Genomic DNA, 21940 nt, shown 5'->3' on the forward strand with positions numbered 1-21940 from the left:
CCTGTTGTTGAGTTGTTGGTGTGTGCCATGTCTCACAGGTGTTACATACCTGTTGTTGAGTTGTTGGTGTGTGCCATGCCTCTCAGGTGTTACATACCTGTTGAGTTGTCAGTGTGTGCCATGCCTCTCAGGTGTTACACACCTGTTGAGTTGTTGGTGTGTGCCATGCCTCTCAGGTGTTACATACCTGTTGAGTTGTTGGTGTGTGCCATGCCTCTCATGTGTTACACACCTGTTGAGTTGTTGGTGTGTGCCTTTTCTCTCAGGTGTTACATACCTGTTGAGTTGTTGGTGTGTGCCATGTCTCTCAGGTGTTACACACCTGTTGAGTTGTTGGTGTGTGCCACGTCTCACAGGTGTTACACACCTGTGAGACGTGGCATTTAATTAAATAATTATGTTTTAATCAAATAAATGTAAATTAAATTCATGAATTAAATTGGAACATTATAAAGTATATTTATATTTGTGATGGACACCACATTTCATCAGTAATAACCAGACGGACGTCGTTTTTTTGTGTCATACTTTTTTTATTTCATACAATTCTTCTTCATAAAATATATTACTTCTCATACAAACATTATGAAGTCAATCTATCAAAGTTGATATAAAAAACAAAAAGTGATAACAAGCAAAACAAACAAAAAAAACAAGTCCAACCTTAAAATATCTTTGGCTTGATTTAGTGAGCAAGAATCTCAGTTGTTGTTAACATTGGGACAAAGTGACCTCACGTCTGTTACAAACCACCTGACCGGTCAGTAGAAAACACCTGACAGGTCAGTAGAAACCACCTGACCAGTCAGTAGAAAACACCTGATTGGTCAGTTGAAACCACCTGACCAGTCAGTAGAAAACACCTGACCAGTCAGTAGAAAACACCTGACCGGTCAGTAGAAACCACCTGACCGGTCAGTTGAAACCACCTGACCAGTCAGTAGAAAACACCTGACCTGTCAGTAGAAAACACCTGACCGGTCAGTAGAAAACACCTGACCGGTCAGTAGAAACCACCTGACCGGTCAGTAGAAACCACCAGACCGGTCAGTAGAAAATACCTGACCAGTCAGTAGAAAATACCTGAACGGTCAGTTGAAACCACCTGACCAGTCAGTAGAAACCACCTGACCGGTCAGTAGAAACCACCTGACCGGTCAGTAGAAAACACCTGACCGGTCAGTTGAAACCACCTGACCGGTCAGTTGAAACCACCTGACCGGTCAGTAGAAAACACCTGACCGGTCAGTAGAAAACACCTGACCGGTCAGTTGAAACCACCTGACCGGTCAGTAGAAAACACCTGACCAGTCAGTAGAAAACACCTGACCGGTCAGTAGAAAACACCTGACCGGTCAGTAGAAAACACCTGACCGGTCAGTTGAAACCACCTGACCAGTCAGTGTTCCATCACAACAACCCCGCGGTGCAACCTGGGCCATGCGCTCTTCTCTCTGCACAAAACTAAATATTGATGTTCTGTTCCTGCAACTTTCCACACTCACTTTTTGCTCCCTGAGACATTTCGCCTTCCGGCTGAAAGTATTGAAATATTGTTTTCTCCTGCCAGTTATTAGAACGATGTGGGCCCACCGTGATGTAGCTGTTTGCCTCGTCAGCTGATGCACGATATGTCATTACGCTGGCTGAAAGACACTTCCAATACTTAGTGGTCATTGGACGCATTGGATAGAGAGCTAGTTAAATAGAGACCGCACATTCACTGCAACTCTTAGAGCACAGACCTCAAACCTAACCAGAACCTTAAATTTGTGTTTGTCTGCACTCAGGACAACGCCTCATATTAGAGGTTATAACACATAAGGCGCACTTAAAATCCTTTCATTTGCTCAAAAATCGCCTATAAACCGGTGCACCTTATGCACGTATTAACTATGGTTGTGCTAATTGACCTCAAACCAATTTTTCATGGTACATGGCGTCATGATAAGTGTGACCAGTAGATGGCGGTCACACATAAGAGATACGTGTGGACTGCAGGTAGACGCCTGTTCAATAAATGACGTGAGCAAACACCACCAAAACTTCGATGCGCCTTATGCATGTATTAACTCTGGTTGTGCTAATTGACCTCAAACCAATTTTTCATGGTACATGGCGTCATGATAAGTGTGACCAGTAGATGGCGGTCACACATAAGAGATACGTGTGGACTGCAGGTTGACACCTGTTCAATAAATGATGCCAGCAAGCAACACCAAAACTTCGATGCGCCTTATGCACGTATTAATTCTGGTTGTGCTTATTGAAATCGAACCAATTTTTCATGGTACATGGTGTGATGATAAGTGTGACCAGTAGATGGCGGTCACACATAAGAGATACGTGTGGACTGCAGGTAGACGCCTGTTCAATAAATGACGTGAGCAAGCAACACCAAAAATGTTGATGCGCCTTATGCACGTATTAATTCTGGTTGTGCTTATTGAAATCGAACCAATTTTTCATGGTACATAGTGTGATGATAAGTGTAACCACTGGATGGCAGTCACACATAAGAGATACGTGTGGACTGCAGGTGGACGCCTGTTCAATAAATGATGCCAGCAAGCAACACCAAACTTCGATGCGCCTTATGCACGTATTAATTCTGGTTGTGCTTATTGAAATCGAACCAATTTTTCATGGTACATGGTGTGATGATAAGTGTAACCAGCAGATGGCAGTCACACATAAGAGATACGTGTGGACTGCAGGTTGACGCCTGTTCAATAAATGACGTGAGCAAGCAACACCAAAAATTTTGATGCGCCTTATGCACGTATTAATTCTGGTTGCGCTTATTGACCTCAAACCAATTTTCCATGGAATATGGTGTAATGATGAGTGTGACCAATGGAAGGCGGTCACAGGTAGGAGATACTTGTGGACTGCAGGTGGACGCCTGGTCAATAAATGACGCTAGCAAGCAACACCGAAACTTTGATGCACCTTATGCAAGTAGTAATTCTGGTTGTGCTAATTGACCTCGCCAATTTTTCATTGCACATGGCGTCATGATAAGTGTGACCAGTAGATGGCGGTCACACATAAGAGATACGTGTGGACTGCAGGTTGACACCTGTTCAATAAATGATGCCAGCAAGCAACACCAAAACTTCGATGCGCCTTATGCACGTGTTAATTCTGGTTGTGCTTATTGAAATCGAACCAATTTTTCATGGTACATGGTGTGATGATAAGTGTAACTAGTAGATGGCGGTCACACATAAGAGATACATGTGGACTGCAGGTTGACACCTGTTCAATAAATGATGCCAGCAAGCAACACCAAAACTTCGATGCGCCTTATGCACGTGTTAATTCTGGTTGTGCTTATTGAAATCGAACCAAGTTTTCATGGTACATGGTGTGATGATAAGTATAACCAGTAGATGGCAGTCACACATAAGAGATACGTGTGGACTGCAGGTTGACACCTGTTCAATAAATGATGCCAGCAAGCAACACCAAAACTTCGATGCGCCTTATGCACGTGATAATTCTGGTTGTGCTTATTGAAATCGAACCAATTTTTCATGGTACATGGTGTGATGATAAGTGTAACCAGTAGATGGCAGTCACACATAAGAGATACGTGTGGACTGCAGGTAGACGCCTGTTCAATAAATGACGTGAGCAAGCAACACCAAAAATGTTGATGCGCCTTATGCACGTATTAACTCTGGTTGTGCTAATTGACTTCAAACCAATTTTTCATGGTACATGGCGTCATGATAAGTGTGACCAGTAGATGGCGGTCACACATAAGAGATACGTGTGGACTGCAGGTTGACACCTGTTCAATAAATAATGCCAGCAAGCAACACCAAAACTTTGATGCGCCTTATGCACGTGATAATTCTGGTTGTGCTTATTGAAATCGAACCAATTTTTCATGGTACATGGTGTGATGATAAGTGTAACCAGTAGATGGCAGTCACACATAAGAGATACGTGTGGACTGCAGGTAGACGCCTGTTCAATAAATGATGTCAGCAAGCAACACTAAAAATGTTGATGCGCCTTATGCACGTATTAATTCCGGTTGCGCTTATTGACCTCAAACCATTTTTCCATGGTACATGGTGTAATGATGAGTGTGACCAATAGAAGGCGGTCACACGTAGGAGATACTCGTGGACTGCAGGTGGACGCCTGGTCAATAAATGACGCTAGCAAGCAACACCGAAACTTTGATGCGCCTTATGCAAGGATTAATTCTGGTAGTGCCTATTGACCTCGCCAATTTTTCATTGCACATGGTGTAATGATGAGTGTGACCGGTAGATGGCAGTCACACATAAGGGATACCTGGGGACTGCAGGTGGACGCCTGTGCAATAAATGACGCCAGCAAATACCACCAAAACTTTGATGCACCTTATGCACGTGATAATTCCGGTTGCGCTTGTTGACCTAGCACCAATTTTTCATGGTACATGGTGTAATGATGCGTGTTACAGGTAGATGGCAGTCACACATAAGGGATACGTGTGGACTGCAGGTGGACGCCTGTGCAATAAAATGACGCTGGCAAGCAACACCCAAAACTCTGTTGTTTCATTGAGAATAAAGCACATTACACACGGCGCTCAAAAATATGTCGAATGTTTTAGTACAACTTTGGTAAGTTATGAGGTCGCACCGCTTGACGGAACGCGGAGCATTACAGCTACCATAGTCAGACGTACTGTGCTTCAATTCAACATACAGTATTATTATGGTGTGTGTATAAGGACCGAAAAGTAGCACCTATTAGAAGATATTATCTGGCGTTTTGTTTTGGAATATTACACAAAACAACGTTTTGATGGATGGTTGGAGCATTAACGCTACCATAGTCAGATGTACTGTGCTTCAATTCAACATACAGTATTATTATGTTGTGTGTATAAGGACCGAAAAGTAGCACCTATTAGAAGATATTATCTGGCGTTTTGTTTTGGAATATTACGCAAAACAACGTTTTGATGGCTGGTCGGAGCATTAACGCTACCATAGTCAGACGTACTGTGCTTCAACATACGGTATTATTATGTTGTGTGTAGAAGGACCGAAACATAGCACCTATTAGAAGATATTATTTGGCCTTTTGTTTTGGAATATTACGCAAAACAACGTTTTGATGGATGGTCGGAGCATTAACGCTACCATAGTCAGACGTACTGTGCTTCAATTCAACATACAGTATTATTATGCTGTGTGTATAAGGACCGAAAAGTAGCACCTATTAGAAGATATTATCTGGTGTTTTGTTTTGGAATATTACGCAAAACAACGTTTTGATGGATGGTCGGAGCATTAACGCTACCATAGTCAGACGTACTGTGCTTCAATTCAACATACAGTATTATTATGGTGTGTGTATAAGGACCGAAAAGTAGCACCTATTAGAAGATATTATCTGGCGTTTTGTTTTGGAATATTACACAAAACAACGTTTTGATGGATGGTTGGAGCATTAACGCTACCATAGTCAGATGTACTGTGCTTCAATTCAACATACAGTATTATTATGTTGTGTGTATAAGGACCGAAAAATAGCACCTATTAGAAGATATTATCTGGCGTTTTGTTTTGGAATATTACGCAAAACAACGTTTTGATGGCTGGTCGGAGCATTAACGCTACCATAGTCAGACGTACTGTGCTTCAACATACGGTATTATTATGTTGTGTGTAGAAGGACCGAAACATAGCACCTATTAGAAGATATTATTTGGCCTTTTGTTTTGGAATATTACGCAAAACAACGTTTTGATGGATGGTCGGAGCATTAACGCTACCATAGTCAGACGTACTGTGCTTCAATTCAACATACAGTATTATTATGTTGTGTGTATAAGGACTGCAAAATAGCACCTATTAGAAGATGTTAACTGGCGTTTTGTTTTGGAATATTACCCAAAACAAGGTTTTGATGGATGGTTGGAGCATTAACGCTACCATAGTCAGACGTACTGTGCTTCAACATACGGTATTATTATGTTGTGTGTATAAAGACTGAAAAATAGCACCTATTAGAAGATATTATCTGGCATTTTGTTTTGGAATATTACGCAAAACAACGTTTTGATGGATGGTCGGAGCATTAACGCTACCATAGTCAGACGTACTGTGCTTCAATTCAACATACAGTATTATTATGGTGTGTGTATAAGGACCGAAAAATAGCACCTATTAGAAGATATTATCTGGCGTTTTGTTTTGGAATATTACGCAAAACAAGGTTTTGATGGATGGTCGGAGCATTAACGCTACCATAGTCAGACGTACTGTGCTTCAATTCAACATACAGTATTATTATGCTGTGTGTATAAGGACTGCAAAATAGCACCTATTAGAAGATATTATCTGGCGTTTTGTTTCGGAATATTACGCAAAACAACGTTTTGATGGATGGTCGGAGCATTAACGCTACCATAGTCAGACGTACTGTGCTTCAATTTAACATCCGGTATTATTATGCTGTGTGTATAAGGACCGAAAAGTAGCACCAATTAGAAGATATTATCTGGCGTTTTGTTTTGGAATATTACGCAAAACAACGTTTTGATGGATGGTGGGAGCATTAACGCTACCATAGTCAGACGTACTGTGCTTCAATTCAACATACAGTATTATTATACTCTGTGTATAAGGACCGAAAAATAGCACCTATTAGAAGATATTATCTGGCGTTTTGTTTTGGAATATTACGCAAAACAACGTTTTGATGGATGGTCGGAGCATTAACGCTACCATAGTCAGACGTACTGTGCTTCAATTCAACATACAGTATTATTATGCTGTGTGTATAAGGACCGAAAAGTAGCACCTATTAGAAGATATTATCTGGTGTTTTGTTTTGGAATATTACGCAAAACAACGTTTTGATGGATGGTCGGAGCATTAACGCTACCATAGTCAGACGTACTGTGCTTCAATTCAACATACAGTATTATTATGCTGTGTGTATAAGGACCGAAAAGTAGCACCTATTAGAAGATATTATCTGGCGTTTTGTTTTGGAGTATTACGCAAAACAACGTTTTGATGGATGGTCGGAGCATTAACGCTACCATAGTCAGACGTACTGTGCTTCAACATACGGGTATTATAATGCTGTGTGTATAAGGACCGAAAAATAGCACCTATTAGAAGATATTATCTGGCGTTTTGTTTTGGAATATTACGCAAAACAACGTTTTGATGGATGGTCGGAGCATTAACGCTACCATAGTCAGACGTACTGTGCTTCAATTCAACATACAGTATTATTATACTCTGTGTATAAGGACCGAAAAATAGCACCTATTAGAAGATATTATCTGGCGTTTTGTTTTGGAATATTACGCAAAACAACGTTTTGATGGATGGTCGGAGCATTAACGCTACCATAGTCAGACGTACTGTGCTTCAATTCAACATACAGTATTATTATACTCTGTGTATAAGGACCGAAAAATAGCACCTATTAGAAGATATTATCTGGCGTTTTGTTTTGGAATATTACGCAAAACAACGTTTTGATGGATGGTCGGAGCATTAACGCTACCATAGTCAGACGTACTGTGCTTCAATTCAACATACAGTATTATTATGCTGTGTGTATAAGGACCGAAAAGTAGCACCTATTAGAAGATATTATCTGGCGTTTTGTTTTGGAGTATTACGCAAAACAACGTTTTGATGGATGGTCGGAGCATTAACGCTACCATAGTCAGACGTACTGTGCTTCAACATACGGGTATTATAATGCTGTGTGTATAAGGACCGAAAAATAGCACCTATTAGAAGATATTATCTGGCGTTTTGTTTTGGAATATTACGCAAAACAACGTTTTGATGGATGGTCGGAGCATTAACGCTACCATAGTCAGACGTACTGTGCTTCAATTCAACATACAGTATTATTATACTCTGTGTATAAGGACCGAAAAATAGCACCTATTAGAAGATATTATCTGGCGTTTTGTTTTGGAATATTACGCAAAACAACGTTTTGATGGATGGTCGGAGCATTAACGCTACCATAGTCAGACGTACTGTGCTTCAATTCAACATACAGTATTATTATACTCTGTGTATAAGGACCGAAAAATAGCACCTATTAGAAGATATTATCTGGCGTTTTGTTTTGGAATATTACGCAAAACAACGTTTTGATGGATGGTCGGAGCATTAACGCTACCATAGTCAGACGTACTGTGCTTCAATTCAACATACAGTATTATTATGCTGTGTGTATAAGGACCGAAAAGTAGCACCTATTAGAAGATATTATCTGGTGTTTTGTTTTGGAATATTACGCAAAACAACGTTTTGATGGATGGTCGGAGCATTAACGCTACCATAGTCAGACGTACTGTGCTTCAACATACGGGTATTATAATGGTGTGTGTATAAGGACCGAAAAATAGCACCTATTAGAAGATATTATCTGGCGTTTTGTTTTGGAATATTACGCAAAACAACGTTTTGATGGCTGGTCGGAGCATTAACGCTACCATAGTCAGACGTACTGTGCTTCAATTCAACATACAGTATTATTATGCTGTGTGTATAAGGACCGAAAAATAGCACCTATTAGAAGATATTATCTGGCGTTTTGTTTTGGAATATTACGCAAAACAACGTTTTGATGGCTGGTCGGAGCATTAACGCTACCATAGTCAGACGTACTGTGCTTCAATTCAACATACAGTATTATTATGTTGTGTGTATAAGGACTGCAAAATAGCACCTATTAGCAGACAATATAATTCAAAACCAACTTTTCTTACCTCCTGGTACCTGCTGATGTGTATTTGAGATCTGCATGAGTCCTGAAAATGTGCGCACGTCCGCCACAGTCAATCATCTCGTTCTGGGATATTCATTTCCCGCTGTTACCATTTCTAATAGAAAAGTAGCGTCCAGTTCGAACTTATATCTGCTAAAAACTACCGGTACTCTAAAGATGGAGTCGCTGTCAAAGTGGAGGCACGTCAATAAGACCTGAGGTCAGAAAGTGAGTTGAAGATGACGTCATCTATGCAACATTTTGAGCAAAGAACCAGCATCACATGTTTAGACCACAAGGATGTCTTTTACGTGTAGAAAATAATCATAATTTGTCCTCTTTAATGCGCCTTATGTTGTGAAAAATAACGCAGTGAAAATGTCTTTGGTTGCGCAGAAAGTAAATCCTCTAACAAAACAAGGTATTGAATCACCAGCGCCCCTGATGGTGGATCTAAGTAGTGCACTTCAAGACAGGGAAGATCAATCAGGTCATGTGACTCTTTTGCCGTCATTGGACTTTAGCACTTTAGCACTTTAGCATCATCTGCGGCCCCAACATGACCTTGTTGATGAAGTTGACGATGGCCATGGCCGGCTGCTCCGGGTCCATCTCGGCAAAAAGGTGACACACGTTCTCCGTGCTGCTGCTGCTCCGCCGAGCCACGAAGCCAAACATCCTGCAAACACACCACAGTCGGGACACGTGACCACTCCGGTTCTTGGAACTTAATTCAGTCTGTTAAATTTAGGAGGTATCAAATTCAGTGTACTGCGATGAGGTGGCGACTTGTCCAGGGTGTACCCTGCCTTCCGCCCGATTGTAGCTGAGATAGGCGCCCGCGACCCCAAAAGGGAATAAGCGGTAGAAAATGGATGGATGGATGGAAATTCAGTGTAAAACTTTCAGGTTGAAAAAATTCTGTTTATACAGTGAATTTTTATACACTTGAGTTTTTGTTTTTTACACCCTGAATTTTTTATAGTGAATTTTCGCATATTTTTTTTCCCCAATGAAATTGTCAGCATATTTGGATGTAAAACAATTCAGTTCACAAAATTCAAATGCAAAAAAAAATCAGTTACAGTTGTATAAAAATTGAGGGTAACAAAAAATGTGTGAAAAAAAAAAATCAGTTAATAAAATTTCAGTGTAAAAAATTAAAAGTAAAAAGAAAAATCTTAATAAAAAATTCAGTTTATAAAATTTAGGGTGTATAAACATCCAGTGTAAAACCTTTCAGGGTAAAAAAATCTCAGTTTAAACAGTGATTTTTTTTATACGCTTGAGGTTTTTTTTTACACAGTTTTTACACCCTGAATTTTTTATACACTGAATTTCAAAACATATTTTTTTTCCCAATTAAATTGTCAGCATATTTTGATGTAAAACAATTCAGCTCACAAAATTCACATGCAAAAAAAAATCAGTTACATAAATTCAGTGTAAAAAAATGCATTATTTAGAAATTAGGGTGTATAAAAATTGAGGGTAACAAAAAATGTGTGAAAAAAAAATCAGTTTATAAAAATTCAGTGTCAAAAATTAAAAGTAAAAAGAAAAATCTTAATAAAAAATTCAGTTTATAAAATTTAGGGTGTATAAAAATCCGGTGTAAAACTTTTCAGGTAAAAAATTTCAGTTTAAACAGTGATTTTTTTTATACGCTTGAGGTTTTTTTTACACAGTTTTTACACCCTGAATTTTTTATACACTGAATTTTAAAACACAATTTTTTCCAATGAAATTTTCAGCATAATTGGATGTAAAACAATTCAGTTCACAAAATTCAAATGCAAAAAAATAATTTACATAATTTTAGTGTAAAAATGTAGTCTTTAAAAATGAGGGTGTATAAAAATTAAGGGTAAAAATAATGGTGTGAAAAAAACAGAGTTTATAAAAATGCAGTCTTTAAAAGTTAGGGTGTATAAAAAAATCAAGGTAAAAATAAAGTGTGTAAAAAAAATCAGTTTATAAAAATTGAGTGTAAAAAAAAATCCTCTTAAAAAAATTTAGTCTATAAAATTTAGGGTGTATAAAAATTGTGTAAAACTTTTCAGGAAAACAAAATTCTGTTCATACAGTGAATTTTTATACACTTTACACCCTGAATTTTTTATAGTGAATTTTAAAATATTTTTTTTCCAATGAAAATGTCAGCATATTTTGATGTAAAACAATTCAGTTCACAAAATTCAAATGCAAAAAAAATCAGTTACATAAATTCGATGTAAAAAAAAATGCATTATTTAGAAATTAGGGTGTATAAAAATTGAGGGTAACAAAAAATGTGTCAAAAAAAAATCAGTTTATAAAAATTCAGTGTCAAAAATTAAAAGTAAAAAGAAAAATCTTAATAAAAAATTCAGTTTATAAAATTTAGGGTGTATAAAAATCCGGTGTAAAACTTTTCAGGGTAAAAAATTTCAGTTTAAACAGTGATTTTTTTATACAGTTGATGTTTTTTTTACACAGAGTTTTTACACCCTGAATTTTTTATACACTGAATTTTAAAACACGATTTTTCCAATTAAATTTTCAGCATAATTGGATGTAAAACAATTCAGTTCACAAAATTCAAATGCAAAAAAATCAGTTACAAATGCGGTCTTTAAAAATGAGGGTGTATACAAATTAAGGGTAAAAAAAATGGTGTAAAAAAAACAGAGTTTATAAAAATTCAGTGTAAAAATGCAGTCTTTAAAAGTTAGGGTGTAAAAAAAAATTTGGTAAAAATAAAGTGTGTAAAAAAAATCAGTTTATAAAAATTCAATGTAAAAAAAAATAATCCTCGGAAAAACATCCAGTCTATAAAATTTAGGGTGTATAAAAATGGTGTAAAACTTTTCAGTAAAACAAAATTCTGTTTATACAGTGAATTTTTATACACTTGAGTTTTTTTTTACACCCTGAATTTTTTATAGTGAATTTTAAAATATTTTTTTTTCCAATGAAATTTTCAGCATATTTTGATGTAAAACAATTCAGTTCACAAAAAAAAATCACTTACATAAATTCAGGATGTATAAAAATCCGGTGTAAAACTTTTCAGGGTAAAAAATTTCAGTTTAAACAGTGATTTTTTTTTATACAGTTGATGTTTTTTTTTTTTTTTTTTTTTTTTTTACACAGAGTTTTTACACCCTGAATTTTTTTATACACTGAATTTTAAAACTTGTATTTTCTTAGACAGATTGTCAGCATATTTTTATGTAAAAAAAAATGTCATGGAAAAAAAAATCAGTTACATGAACTCAATGTTAAAAATGCAGTCTTTAAAAATGAGGGTATATAAAAATTCAGGGTGAAAAAAATTGTGCAAAAAAATTCAGTGTAAAAAGTTTTAGGGTAAAAAAAAATCTGTGAATTTTTATACACTAGAGTTTTTTTTACACTGAGTTTTTTCACCCTGATTTTTTTATACACTGAATTTTAAAACTTGTATTTTCTTAGATTGTCAGCATATTTTAATGTAAAAAAAAAAATGGCATGGAAAAAAAAATCAGTTACATGAACTCAATGTTAAAAATGCAGTCTTTAAAATTGAGGGTATATAAAATTTCTGGGTGAAAAAAATTCAGTGTAAAAAGTTATAGGGTAAAAAAATTCTGTGAATTTTTTTAGACTGAGTTTTTTCACCCTGATTTTTTAATATATACTAAATTTTAAAACTTTTATTTTCTTAAGATTGTCAGCATATTTTTATGTAAAAAAAATGTCACGGAAAAAAAAAATCAGTTACATGAACTCAATGTTAAAAATGCAGTCTTTAAAAATTAGGGTATATAAAAATTCTGGGTGAAAAAAATGGTGCAAAAAAATTCAGTGTAAAAAGTTTAAGGGTAAAAAAAATCTGTGAATTTTTATACACTAGAGTTTTTTTTACCCCTGATTTTTTTATACACTGAATTTTAAAACTTTTATTTTCTTAGATTGTCAGCATATTTTTATGTAAAAAAAAATGTCATGGAAAAAAAATCAGTTACATGAACTCAATGTTAAAAATGCAGTCTTTAAAAATTAGGGTATATAAAAATTCAGGGTGAAAAAAATTGTGCAAAAAAATTGAGTGTAAAAAGTTTTAGGGTAAAACAATTCTGTGATTTTTTTTACACTGAGTTTTTTCACCCTGATTTTTTTATATACTAAATTTAAAAAACTTTTATTTTCTTAGATTGTCAGCATATTTTTATGTAAAAAAAATGTCATGAAAAAAAAAATCAGTTACATGAACTCAATGTTAAAAATGCAGTCTTTAAAAATTAGGGTAAATAAAATTCAGGGTGAAAAAAATTGTACAAAAAAATTCAGGGTTAAAATTTTTTGTATGGTAAAAAAATTCGGTGAATTTTTATACACTGAGTTTTTTCACCCTGATTTTTATACATTAAATTTTAAAACTTTTATTTTCTTAGATTGTCAGCATATTTTTATGTAAAAAAAAAAGTCATGGAAAAAAAAATCAGTTACATGAACTCAATGTTAAAAATGCAGTCTTTAAAAATTAGGGTATATAAAAATTCAGGGTGAAAAAAATTCAGTGTAAAAAGTTATAGGGTAAAAAAATTCTGTGAATTTTTTTACACTGAGTTTTTTCACCCTGATTTTTTTATATACTACATTTTAAAACTTTTATTTTCTTAAGATTGTCAGCATATTTTTATGTAAAAATTGTCACGGAAAAAAAAATCAGTTACATGAACTCAATGTTAAAAATGCAGTCTTTAAAAATGAGGGTATATAAAAATTCAGGGTGAAAAAAATTGTGCAAAAAATTCAGTGTAAAAAGTTTTAGGGTAAAAAAATGCTGTGAATTTTTATACACAAGTTTTTTTTACATTGAGTTTTTTCACCCTGATTTTTTTATACACTGAATTTTAAAACTTTTATTTTCTTCGATTGTCAGCATATTTTTATGTAAAAAAAAAAATGTCATGGAAAAAAAAATCAGTTACATGAACTCAATGTTAAAAATGCAGTCTTTAAAAATTAGGGTATATAAAAATTCAGGGTGAAAAAAATTGTACAAAAAAATTCAGGGTTAAAATTTTTTGTATGGTAAAAAAATTCGGTGAATTTTTATACACTAGAGTTTTTTTTACACTGAGTTTTTTCACCCTGATTTTTATACATTAAATTTTAAAACTTTTATTTTCTTAGATTGTCAGCATATTTTTATGTAAAAAAACAAAGTCTTGGAAAAAAAAATCAGTTACATGAACTCAATGTTAAAAATGCAGTCTTTAAAAATTAGGGTATATAAAATTTCTGGGTGAAAAAATTTCAGTGTAAAAAGTTTTAGGGAAAAAAATTCACAGAATTTTTTTACACTGAGTTTTTTCACCCTGATTTTTTTATACACTAAATTTTAAAACTTTTATTTTCTTAGATTGTCAGCATATTTTTATGTGAAAAAAATGTCACGGAAAAAAAAATCAGTTACATGAACTCAATGTTAAAAATGCAGTCTTTAAAAATTAGGCTATATAAAAATTCAGGGTGAAAAAAATTGTGCAAAAAAATTCAGTGTAAAAAATTAAATGTAAAAAAAAAAAACTGTGTAAAATTTTTTTAGGGTGTATAAAAATTTCACGGAATTTTAAAATTTTCAGAAAGAGATTGTCAGCATATTTGATATAAAAAAAACAAAGTGGCATAAATTCAGTGTGAAAAAGAAAGAGAAGCTCCACAGATGTGAGCAGCAAGCAAGCCCAGATGTTTGCTGAGAGACGAGTAGCAGTGCAAGTCACCTTTGGTCTTGGGGGTCCAGACTGCTGAAGGTCACACTGCTGATGGGGTAGTGCCTCCTGAAAAACAACCTGACAAACACAAAGGTGTGAGGGTCGGGGACCCCTGCTGGTCCTGATCATGCAGGTCTACCTCCTCTTGCTGTCCGTCAGAGTGATGCCCTGACTAGAAACCTTGAAATGGACCACGGTCGGGGACGGACGCGGTCTCAGCGCCAGGGTGCACTTGGTGGCCTTGGAAACGGCCTCGGGCCCCGTTAAGGACTCCGTCTCCACAGAGTTCAGGTAGAGGACGCTGCAGGCTTTGGAGAGAAGGAGAGTTTGATGAACAGGCTTTGGCGGCCTCTGCTGGTCAAATGTTGGAACTGCAACCAACCATGACGTTCCTCTCACTTTTCTATCATAGCAACTCCTGCTACCTGGGACTTGGAACCAGGACTTGAAAGTACCAATGCTTGGTATATACTGTATGTGTGTTCATCGGTTAGTAAATGTTCATTTCTTTCATAATAATAATAATAATAAAACTAATATTTAAAAGCGAGCTGATAATGATTACACACGTGCAAGTATGCTGTTGTAGACTTTGCAATTCCAAGATGTTACATGCAGACGTGTGAGGGAAATGAAAGAAAAAAAGTACCAGTACTTTGGTACTTTTCTAAATAAAGGGGACCACAAAAAAAATGTCATGAAATATGTTTATTATTGTCATTTAGTCCTTCAATAAAATGTTGGAACATACTAGAGAACTTGTCTTTTAGTAGTAAGTAAACAAACAAAGACTCCTAATTAGTCTGCAGTAACATATTGTGTCATTTATACACCTATTATTTTATACACATTACGAGGGACAAACTGTAAAAATTGATTATTCATGTACTTGTTCATTTACTGTTAATATCTGCTTATTTTCTGTTTCAATATGTTCTATCTACACTTCTGTTCAAATGTAATCATCACTTATTGACATTAGTTTTGGATGATACCACACATTTAGGTATGGATCCAATACCAAGTAGTATTAGGATCATACAATAAAATATAATACCTAATAAACCAATAATAATAATATGGTAAAAAAAATATTGATGTAAAGGGTAGGTGTCGCGCTGTTTTCACTTTTAACATGTTCTATCTACACTTCCGTTAAAATGTAATAATCACTTATTCTTCTCTTCTTTGATACTTGACATTAGTTTTGGATGATACCACACATTTAGGTATCAATCTGATACCAAGTAGTTACAGGATCATACAATGAAATATAATACCGAATAAACCAATAGTGATATGGTGAAGAAATACTGATGTAAAGGGTAGGTGTGGCACCGTTTTCTGTTTGAACATGTTCTATCTACACTTTTGTTAAAATGTAATAAACACTTATTCTTCTCTTCTTTGATACTAGACAACTTGTCTTTTAGTAGTAAGTAAACAAACAAAGACTCCTAATTAGTCTGCAGTAGCATATTGTGTCATTTATACACCTATTATTTTATACACATTATGAGGGACAAACTGTAAAAATGGATTATTCATGTACTTGTTCATTTACTGTTAATATCTGCTTATTTTCTGTTTGAACATGTTCTATCTACACTTCTGTTCAAATGTAATAATGACTTATTGACATTAGTTTTGGATGATACCACACATTTAGGTATGGATCCAATACCAAGTAGTTACAGGATCATACAATAAAATATAATACCTAATAAACCAATAATAATAATATGGTAAAAAAAATATTGATGTAAAGGGTAGGTGTCGCGCTGTTTTCACTTTTAACATGTTCTATCTACACTTCCGTTCAAATGTAATAATCACTTATTCTTCTCTTCTTTGATACTTGACATTAGTTTTGGATGATACCACACATTTAGGTATCAATCTGATACCAAGTAGTTACAGGATCATACAATGAAATATAATACCGAATAAACCAATAGTGATATGGTGAAGAAATACTGATGTAAAGGGTAAGTGTCGCACTGTTTTCTGTTTGAACATGTTCTATCTACACTTCTGTTAAAATGTAATAATCACTTATTCTTCTCTTCTTTTTTACTTGACATTAGTTTTGGATCATACTACACATTTAGGTATCGATCCGATACCAAGTAGTTACAGGATCATACAATAAAATATAATACCTAATAAACCAATAATAATAATATGGTAAAAAAAATATTGATGTAAAGGGTAGGTGTCGCGCTGTTTTCACTTTGAACATGTTCTATCTACACTTCCGTTAAAATGTAATAATCACTTATTCTTCTCTTCTTTGATACTTGACATTAGTTTTGGATGATACCACACATTTAGGTATCAATCTGATACCAAGTAGTTACAGGATCATACAATGAAATATAATACCGAATAAACCAATAGTGATATGGTGAAGAAATACTGATGTAAAAGGTAGGTGTGGCACTGTTTTCTGTTTGAACATGTTCTATCTACACTTCTGTTCAAATGTAATAAACACTTATTCTTCTCTTCTTTGATACTAGACAACTTGTCTTTTAGTAGTAAGTAAACAAACAAAGACTCCTAATTAGTCTGCAGTAACATATTGTGTCATTTATACACCTATTATTTTATACACATTATGAGGGACACACTGTAAAAATGGATTATTCATCTACTTGTTCATTTACTGTTAATATCTGCTTATTTTCTGTTTGAACATGTTCTATCTACACTTCTGTTCAAATGTAATAATCACTTATTCTTCTCTTCTTTGATACTTGACATTAGTTTTGGATGATACCACATATTTAGGTATCAATCTGATATCAAGTAGTTACAGGATCATACAATGAAATATAATACCGAATAAACCAATAGTGATATGGTGAAGAAATACTGATGTAAAGGGTAGGTGTCGCACTGTTTTCTGTTTGAACATGTTCTATCTACACTTCTGTTCGAATGTAATAATCACTTATTGACTGGCGTGCACAAGTGCTGTGCACGCCAGCTTTCTGAGGGATCGCTTGTGCACGCCAGTTTTCCCAGACTCTGTATTTAGTTAGCGCAGGCAGCATGAAGCAGGGCTTTTATTGTGAAGATAGGAAATGTGCGGTCGGCCTTTAGAGTTTTGACGGAAGGTACGGCGCGAGAGTCTGTTGAAATAAAAAGTGTTTCTCGCCTTCCTCTCAGTCATATTTTCATAATAATGATCTTGCAGCAGCCAGCGTCATCACACCCCTAACTTAGCGGATGCCTGTTCCCAAAGTGGACTTCTCCCCTGGGTGGACTCACCTGCTCCCTGTCTGAGGAGGTCCGCCGCCGTGCTGGCGTTTGTTGCGTTCCGCGTCTCCTGCAGCTCGGCCAGCAGATCTAAAAGTTTGCACACGTGCGTTAGACGACACGAGCTCATGAAGGACTCGCTCTCTTCTGCCGGCATGACCACCTGTGTCTGGCACCCGCAGGGCGCAGGGCAGGGAGACGGGGGTGACGGAGTGCTGGTACACCAGGGCGGACAGACTCCCTGGAGGCAGAGAGGGCAGGTAAGGTCAGGGAAGATTCCGCCAGGGAGCAACTTGGTTTGCACCGTGACAATTCTTATATGGAGGTGGAACACGACTGACCAAAGTAGGACTCCTTCTGACAACCCTTGATCTTGACCCCCCGGGGCCCCGTCTCGATGAGGAAGTGTCTGACCAGCTGTTCCTGGACGTCTGCTGGGAGACGGTCAAGAGTGGAAGAACTGTCTCGTTACAAAGTACATCCTCCTTGACAATGCTTGCAGTACAACAACAATACACACATGTGTACACTTTACATATCGATAACGTGATTTCTTTTTTAAATGTATTTAAAAAAATAAAATGAAATAATCAATTTCGTACTCAAACTTTGACACAAAATACCTCGCAATGACAACATAAAAATGTTTTGAAATTTATTTTGCATTAAAAAAAAAAAAAAATGAAATAATAATTTTTTGTCCTCAAAATTCTACACAAAATACCCCATATGACAGCGTGATTAATGTTTTAAAATGTATTTTTGGATTTAAAAAAATAAAATGCAAAAATAATTTTTTGTCCTCAAGTCTACACAAAATACCCTATAATGATTAAAAAAAAAAAAAAATGATTTTGGGATTTAAAAAATAAAATAACCAATTTTTGTCCTCAAAATTCTACACGAAATACCCCATGACAACGTGATTCATTGTTTTCATTTATTTTGCATTTAAAAAAATAAAATTAATCAATTTTTGTCCTCAAAAGTTTACATGAAATACCCCATAATGAAAACGTGATTGATTTTTATTTAATTATTTTGTATTTAAAAAAATACAATAATTTTTGTCCGCAAAATTCTGCACAAAATAGCCTATATTGACAACGTGATTTATTTTTAAATAAATTTTGTTTAAAAAAATAAATGAAATAATACATTTTTGTCCTCAAAATTCTACACAAAATACCTCGCAATGACAACATAAAAATGTTTTGAAATTTATTTTGCATTAGAAAAAAAAAATGAATTAATACATTTTTGTCCTCAAAATTCTACATGAAATACCCCATAATGACAATGTGATTCATTTTTTTCCATTTATTTTGTATTTAAAAAAATAAAATTAATCAATTTTTGTGCTCAAAGTTCTACTCAAAATACCCCATATTGACAACGTGATTTGTTTTTTAAATTTATTTAGTATTTAAAAAAATAAAATGAAATAATATATATTTTTGTCCTCAAAATTTTACATAAAATACCCCATGACAATGTGATATTTTTTTATATTTTTTATTTTGCATTTAAAAATAATCAAATTAAATTATCCAATTTTTGTCCTCAAAATTCTACACAAAATACCCCATAATCACAACGTAATTCATTTTTTTCATTTATTTTGTATTTAAAAAAATAAAATTAATACATTTTTGTCCTCAAAGTTCTACTCAAAATACCCCATATTGACAACGTGATTTGGTTTTTAAATTTATTTAGTATTTAAAAAAATAAAATGAAATAATATACATTTTTGTCCTCAAAATTCTACATAAAGTACCCCATAATGACAATGTGATATTTTTTTTATTTTTTATTTTGCATTTAAAAATAATTAAATTAAATAAACCCATTTTTGTCCTCAAAATTCTACACGAAATACCCCATAATGACAACGTGATTCATTTTTTTCATTTATTTTGTATTTGAAAAAATAAAATTAATCAATTTTTGTCCTCAAAGTTCTACTCAAAATACCCCATATTGACAAGATTTTTATTTTTTTAAATTTTTTTATTAAAAAAAATAAAATGAAATAATACATTCAAAATTCTACACAAAATACCCCGTAATGACGAAAGAATTCTTTTTTTATTTAAAAAATTAAAAAATAAATTTTTGTCCTCAAAATTCCACACAAAACACCCCAAATGACGACGTGATACTTTCAATTTTGTTTTTAAAAAAATTAAATAATACATTTTTGTCCTCAAAATTCCACATAAAATACCCCATATTGACAAGATTTTTTTTTCAAATTTTTTTTAATTAAAAAAAATAAAATGAAATAATACATTTTTTCCCTCAAAATTCCTGACAAAATACCCCGTAATGACGACAGAATTCTTTATTTAAAAAATTAAATAATACATTTTTGCCCTCAAAATTCCACACAAAATACCCCAAATGAAGACGTGATACTTTTAATTTTGTTTTAAAAAAAATAAAATAATACATTTTTGTCCTCAAAATTCCACATAAAATACCCCATATTGACAAGGAATTTTTTTTTTCAATTTTTTTTTTATTAAAAAAAATAAAATGAAATAACAAATTTTTGTCCTCAAAATTCCTCACAAAATACCCCGTAATGACGACAGAATTCTTTTTTTATTTAAAACATTAAATAACACATTTTTGCCCTCAAAATTCCACATAAAATACCCCATATTGACAAGATTTAAAAAATAAATTTTTTTTAATAAAAAAAAAATAAAATGAAATAATACTATTTTTTTCCCTCAAAATTCCTCACAAAATACCCCATTTTGACAACATTATTTTTTTTTTTTGTTACTTTGTATTTAAAAAAACAACACATTTATTCAGTTTACTTTCCGCGTGTTTTAATGGATTTAACGACTTTCCTATCGGAACAATTATTTTTGTTTTTCATACCAAACGGTTTGCAGCGGATCTTTTGGAACCGACAAAAACTGAGCAATAATTGGATGGAATCATTTCAGATGGTTAAAATTAGAGAAGGAATCGATTGCGATAAAAACAAGACCGTATTGAACCAAGGTGGGATGAATTACCTTTGCTACCTGCGGCGTTGGCACTAGCAGGGGGCGTGGCTACCTTGAGGGCCAGACCATAGGCGCCTTGGAAGGAATTACTGTCCCTGATGAGGAAGGTTCCGGGCTCCTTGTCCTTCAGCGCTGCGATGGCTGCCGGCAGAGAAGACAGGCAGGAAGTGCGATCCCAACTCAGAGGTGTGAACTCACCTTGGTCTCGAGAGATGCTGGCCTTGTACCAGAACTTGGAGCCATCTTGGACGAACTTGGCGTGGACCCCCGCGTCCTCCCTGCCGCTAAACTTCCTCAGCTCCCCAGCAGAGGGCGACAGAGCGGCGTTGTGCGTGGGAGACGGGGCGGGAGGCGAGGCGTGCCCGTTGAGGGGTCCCGGCGTGGAGGAGAGTCGTTTCTTCTCGGGCAGCGGCGGCTGGATGGTGACGGCGGTGTAGCCGCTGTACGGCACCCGGGGGACCCCCAGACCGTAGTCGGGCGCCATGGGGAAGGTGGGCGTGCGATAGCCGTCGGGAGTGGCGTCCTCGCTTTCGGGGCTCCGTCTACTTCCCGGGGGCTCTGGGGCCGACAGCGAGCGCCTGGTGGAGGAATGATGGTCCGGGGTGGTGCTGGAAGACCCGGGACCGGGACTGACGCATGGAAGATCTGAGCAAAGGACCTGGTCCTGGACGGGGGTGATGATGATGGTGGTCCTTTGAGGTCGGTCAGCGTCCTCTTGGCTTCCTTTGACCTTGGCGTCAGATGGTGACCTCGAAGGCTGGGTGTTGTTGGGACTTCCTGCGGGACTTGGACTGGGAGCGTCTTGGACGCTGCGGGTCAAACAAAATGTGTTTAGGCGGCGAACTCAAGCTCGTGGCCCCGACACCAGATTTTAAACTTAAATATAATTAAAACCGTATTAAATCATTTTCTTTTTGAGGAAGTTATATTTTGTGTTTTTTTTTTTTTTAATTTCATTACTACCTAGTGTGTGAATGTGAGTGTGAATGTTGTCTGTCTATCTGTGTTGGCCCTGCGATGAGGTGGCGACTTGTCCAGGGTGTACCCCGCCTTCCGCCCGATTGTAGCTGAGATAGGCGCCAGCGCCCCCCGCGACCCCGAAAGGGAATAAGCGGTAGAAAATGGATGGATGGATGG

The 21940-nt window shown here is 35.5% G+C and overlaps 1 protein-coding gene across 5 annotated transcripts in view; it reads right to left on the reverse strand.

The window, feature by feature from the left end:
* Nucleotides 1-2980: 2980 nt before the first annotated feature.
* Nucleotides 2981-21940, reverse strand: part of LOC133535500 (tensin-1-like) — a 177846-nt gene continuing 158886 nt past the window's right edge. For 4 of the 5 annotated variants that reach the window (XM_061875386.1, XM_061875388.1, XM_061875385.1 and 1 more), the window contains 8 exons: nt 21002-21612; nt 20813-20944; nt 18116-18208; nt 17938-18015; nt 17787-17864; nt 14650-14818; nt 14520-14588; nt 2981-9445 (listed from right to left, as the gene is read on the reverse strand). In XM_061875386.1, coding sequence (XP_061731370.1) covers nt 9295-9445; nt 14520-14588; nt 14650-14818; nt 17787-17864; nt 17938-18015; nt 18116-18208; nt 20813-20944; nt 21002-21612 — 1381 coding nt within the window. In that variant the 3' untranslated portion in view covers nt 2981-9294. The remainder of the gene's footprint in view (nt 9446-14519; nt 14589-14649; nt 14819-17786; nt 17865-17937; nt 18016-18115; nt 18209-20812; nt 20945-21001; nt 21613-21940) is intronic. The other variant, XM_061875387.1, reaches the window with a different exon arrangement.

Source organism: Nerophis ophidion, linkage group LG16, assembly GCF_033978795.1.
Source record: "Nerophis ophidion isolate RoL-2023_Sa linkage group LG16, RoL_Noph_v1.0, whole genome shotgun sequence".
Taxonomy (NCBI): Eukaryota; Metazoa; Chordata; class Actinopteri; order Syngnathiformes; family Syngnathidae; genus Nerophis; species Nerophis ophidion.